Raw genomic sequence first — 4,967 nt, 5'->3', positions numbered from 1 at the left:
CTTGTTCCATAATGAACACAACTGGCTAAACAAAATATTTCTCTGTCACTTTTTCTCTAACAAAACAGTACGATGCAGCAAAGACGCCCAAACGCACCGTGCTTTGACTCTGAGGTTTGAATCAGCATCTGATCGGGGACCAGGTTCCACAGTTTGGCCAATTATCACTGATTCATCATTAAATGTGTCCATTAAGCTGTGTAATTTTAACTTTTAATTCAATTTTTTTATAAAAACTGGTTAATTACAGATGCCTGGTAGTAGTGCCTACTGACTGGAGAGAAAACACTTAAACACTACAATTGTTTTTTTTCAGTCTGCAGATGTGATGTGTGTGTGTGTTCTAAACTAAACCCATGAGCCAAATTGTGCTTTAAAGAGAAGCTGAACAGCAGTCAAAGTCAGGCACCTTGTGTGCGATGCTCCAAGTCAATATATTGTTTTAATCCTCATCCGAATGCAGTTCTTGGATCAGATTCTACACCATATGCATGAATGAATGTATTAGAATGTCAAAAGTCTGCGGCGTGGCTCGGAATTTATTCGGCGGATTTGTGAAACCTGCACTCGCTCCTCACCCACCTACATCCACTCCACTCGTCTGACGTTCGGGGCGGGTGTAAATCTCCAATGTGACGCTTTAAATTCACTTTTCAAATGCTGTTTGCGCCGTGACGTGAATACAAAGATGCTCAGCCACTGAACGACTGCAGTGTTGTGACATGAAAATGGACGTATGAGGAATACAAAACACATCTGTGTGGCTGAGTGAAGTTTAAAGAAATAAAAAGGCGTAGAAAGGTTGTCGAGAAGTTTTGCAGTTTAGGTGTCAAATTATTTATTAGGCAGATACACAACATCGAAGCTTCAATTCAACAGCGTGTGCTGCAGTTCACAGGTTAGGTGACAGTAGCTGCTGCATGAGTCGGTGGGTCCATCCATTACCACCACATCTCCATTGGAAAACTGCATTTACAAACAAAAACGATCCCTGTCCACACAAGAGTCTCCGATCCGTAACAGCTTTAATCCACGTTCATACCAACATGCCTGAGAATGCACATCACACGTGTTACACTGGGGATGCGTGTGCTGTTGTAAATGGGAATTGCTCAAATAAAAGCACGTAAAGAAGTAGAATCATTTTAAAATGCAGACGTTAACTTCACAACAGGGTCAGCAGCAGCTTGGATTGCAGCATTTCCTAAACTGTTGGAGGAGTGTGGACCCTGGCAGAGCTGATGCGTTTTCAAACAAAGAGGTAGTAGTATGGATGAGGCCTGTGGGTCAGGGTGCCTGCTGCAGCCCCTTCATACATCCCCCTGCACCAGAGGGGATCTAACGGTTTTACGTGACAGTAATAACAGATGACCACACCGGTCCCCCTCGTCTGTAAACCCACAGAGACTAACCAGTAAACTACAGTCTTATGACTGGGCCTCGGCGCTCCAGTCCGAGATGGAGAAGGTCTTGCCCTGTTTCTTCTCCTCTCCTATAGTGAAGTCCACGTGGATGCATACGTGTCTGGAGCTCTCCTCCGAGGGAAACAAGCAGATCTCGCCTTCAACCAGCGTGTCCTGCACCACCTCCACCGGAGCGTCCAGGTACAGCACCGCCTGCTTCCAGTGCGTCTCGGGCATGAACGGGGACGTGGAGAGCACCAGCGGCTTGTTGTCCGGGCACGGGAAGGTCACCGTGAAGAACACGCAGAAGGCGCTCAGCGACGCGGAGCCGAACGCCTCGCATCGGAACGGGCCCCGCACCGACCGCAGCTCCTCCACGGTCACGGTGTGCAGGTCCAGCTCGGCGAAGCGCGCCGGGTGCGAGAGCACGTCCTGCCCCGACACCGTGTTCATCGTGATCTCAGAGTTCATGATGCACCGCTGGGCGAAGTTGCTCATGCAGGACATGTCCACGCCGTACTGCTCCTCGACCGTGTACCAGAAGTTCAGCCGGTCCTCCACCACCGGGTCGTTGATCGGCGCGATGAACAGCTCGGCTCTGTTGGGCAGGATGAGGCCGCCTGGCTTCAGCCACTTGTCCCGCGCGTACAGCACCGAGTTGAGCATGGACTCGTGGAGGAGCGCGTAGCCCATCCACTCGCTCACGATCACATCAACTTGCTCCGGTAGCTCCGCGGTCTCCAGCGTGCCCCGGATCACCTCCACGCGGTCCTGCAGGTTGTTCTGGCGGACTATCCTCGCCGCCTGCTCCGCGATGGAGCACGCCTCGACGGCGTACACCTTCTTGGCTCCGGCCTGTGCGCAGAAGATACTCAAAACGCCGGTTCCCGCACCGACGTCCAGCACAACCTTCCCCCGGATTAGCTCGGTGTTCCTCAGGATCGCTGTCCGGTACGTGTTGGTCCGCTGGTAGTCGGCGATCATCTCCTCATGGATGGTCACATCTGTGTAGCTGTTGAAATAAAGTCTATCTTGACGGTTTTTGTCCAATTTTCTCTTCTTCACAACATGAGACATCTTCTTCACCGAACCGCTAACAACTGCTCTGTTAACTTCCGTTACTTCCGGGCTCATAATCCTGGGAGTTGTAGTTTCACACGACAAACAACACGCGAGGCATGCGTTTTAAAAGACTACAACTCCCATAGACAAAGAACAGTGACGCAGGGGTTTATGTTGCTGCGTTCACAGTCAGGGGGAATATAGTAAATGTGAGCTCTTACTCGCTACATTAAATTTACTCATTTATCAAACTATTTTGTCCAAAGCCATTCACAACCGACAGACTTCAGTAAAGAACCAGAGCCTGAAATATGAATTGTTCTATAAGACAAAGTGCAGAATATCAGGTAAAGAATTGCAGTCAAAGTGAGGTGCTCAGTTGTCGGCTGTTTTTGTTTTTAAATTAACAAGGTGGCTCATAATCCTTGCACTTTCGGTCTAGAGAATGACAAAGTAGGTCACATCGTTATAGAATAATCTCTGGTTACTGATTAGTTTGTGGTGTTGTTTTCAGACAAAAAGTATAAGGATTTTAAGATCTCCTGTTTTGTATTTTATGAAAACAGAAAATAATCTTGTGACTGTAAATAGATGATTGTTGTTCCCAAGTGAATGGGGTACAGTGTGGCACATTGGGGTGTTAGGAGAGGAGGTGCTGTCAGAAGAGATGATGAGATGAAGGAGACTGTATGTTCTCTAATCCATGTGGCTGCATCACACAGAAGGACTTGGGCTCATCTGGCACAAGAGAAAGGTTTAGTTGTAAATCATCTGCAAAGAAGTGACACGAGAAGACACGCATTGGAACCAAGGAAGTTGAGTATATTGCAAAGTATGATGGGATACATCTGGCTTGGACATAATATCAGAGCAAGGTCCATTATCATTTTTTAGATTTAGATTCACAATGTTTCAAATAGAAAAAAGTGTATTAATGTCAATTGGATGAAAATGTCATATAAAGACTTGATACCAAGATGTACTTAACCAATATTTACTGTGTTATCATGCCGGGACAGGACTGTGTACAGATTCTACAATGTCAGATGATTTGTCAGATCTTTGATTATAAATAATGAATTTCAGTATAGAACATTTTAATTCACTGCAATGGTTGATGAATTTCCAAGTAGCTTTCATAAGAGGCACCGTGTATACATGTCTAAATGCTACCAGTCTATTAACAGGTGATGTACTGGAGATTAACAGAGGAGCAATACTGTTTGAATTCAACGATCAGGGTGCTTTGGGATTTAAAATGTTTCAATGTGTGGAGGATGAAAGTTGGAGCAGCTCATGAGATGAGGATGGTAAAAAATTTGAAGTGTGGTTGAAACATATGTTTTACTGTTTCTGCTCTCTTAATTCAGGTCAGGCCAGAATCACAGTAGAAATAAGTTATTTCAGTGTTTCTATCCAGCGTCATGCTCCAGTTCGAAGCAGAGCACTTTGTTTCCTTCATTTGCCGCTTGAGCTTTGTTTTTTAATCATCTCTGTTGCACATTTTTCACACAGTATTATTTTTCTCTCTGGGTTTCCTTTCTTTTAAGTGTGTGGACAAATGTGTCATGTGAGGGTAATTGTACGACAAATCAAACCCAAACCAGGCAGTGAGGTGTGACATCACTGGATTTTCACATTGTAATAAATGGAGCTCTCGCTATTTAGGGTTTTCTAGGGGAGAATAAAGTGTTTGAGAACAACAGGCTTACACTGAAATTTGACAGTACAGACACAATTGTTCCATGGAATTATAGCTTATTTAATATTTGAGACATTGATGGAATGTTCCAAAATAGATTAAACAGATATTTTATAATTATTTCTTTGACATTTGGTTTTTACTGCAACTTGGTTTTATCAGTACTTTTAGCTCTAACGTATCTCTGACCGGTGTCGAAAGACTCAAACAACTTGCACAGTAAGTTTTCCATTTTCACTAAACCCTCCGTACTCTGTTCTCTTGAGTGCTTCCTAAGAAAGATTGAAAGGTTTCCTTTCCTGCAAAAGACTTTCTTTGGTGTCGGGGTGGTTAAGGTGCCATTTACTTTTCAATCTATGTACGCCATTATAAATTCTAAGACATCTTAAAGTACACCTGTAAAACCATTGAATCCTCATAGCCTTCTGGTTTGTAATGGCTGAGATGTTACTCACAAGCTTACCTATAACTGCTCTGTACAAAAGAACCTGAGGCTAGATCCATACAATTTAGTTTTGTTTGAAATCATTCACAACTGCTTGCTGGTTGGATCTTTAAGGTCACAAGGAAACCTTCGCTGATTTGTCAGGCTCCTATCACATGGCCCCCTTCAGGAAGCCATTAGGTTCCTACATCTTTTCCCCCTGTTACCTGGTGACTGGTTTGACAATCATCATCTAATTTTTAACATCAAACAGACGAAGGAGATAATATTTGACCCCAGAAAGGTGAGAGTCATAATCAGAGACAAAGTTATCAAGCAGGTGAGGCCTTTTAAATATCCGGGCATACAGCTGGAC

The 4,967-nt window shown here is 44.5% G+C and overlaps 1 protein-coding gene across 1 annotated transcript; it reads right to left on the bottom strand.

Annotated features, from left to right (window-relative positions):
• Positions 1-810: 810 nt before the first annotated feature.
• prmt6 (protein arginine methyltransferase 6) lies at positions 811-2,572 on the bottom strand. The gene has a single exon (XM_062379975.1). The coding sequence runs from the start codon at positions 2,535-2,537 to the stop codon at positions 1,428-1,430; it is 1,110 nt and encodes a 369-aa protein (XP_062235959.1). The 5' UTR covers positions 2,538-2,572; the 3' UTR covers positions 811-1,427.
• Positions 2,573-4,967: the final 2,395 nt, after the last annotated feature.

This window comes from Platichthys flesus, chromosome 21 (assembly GCF_949316205.1).
Source record: "Platichthys flesus chromosome 21, fPlaFle2.1, whole genome shotgun sequence".
NCBI lineage: Eukaryota > Metazoa > Chordata > Actinopteri > Pleuronectiformes > Pleuronectidae > Platichthys > Platichthys flesus.
The sequence above is the reverse complement of the archived record's forward strand: the minus strand, read 5'-3'. Positions and strand labels throughout refer to the sequence as shown.

Excerpts from the sequence above, each read along its gene's own strand:
- prmt6 (XM_062379975.1), bottom strand. The coding sequence starts at position 2,537 with ATGAGCCCGGAAGTAACGGAAGTTAACAGAGCAGTTGTTAGCGGTTCG.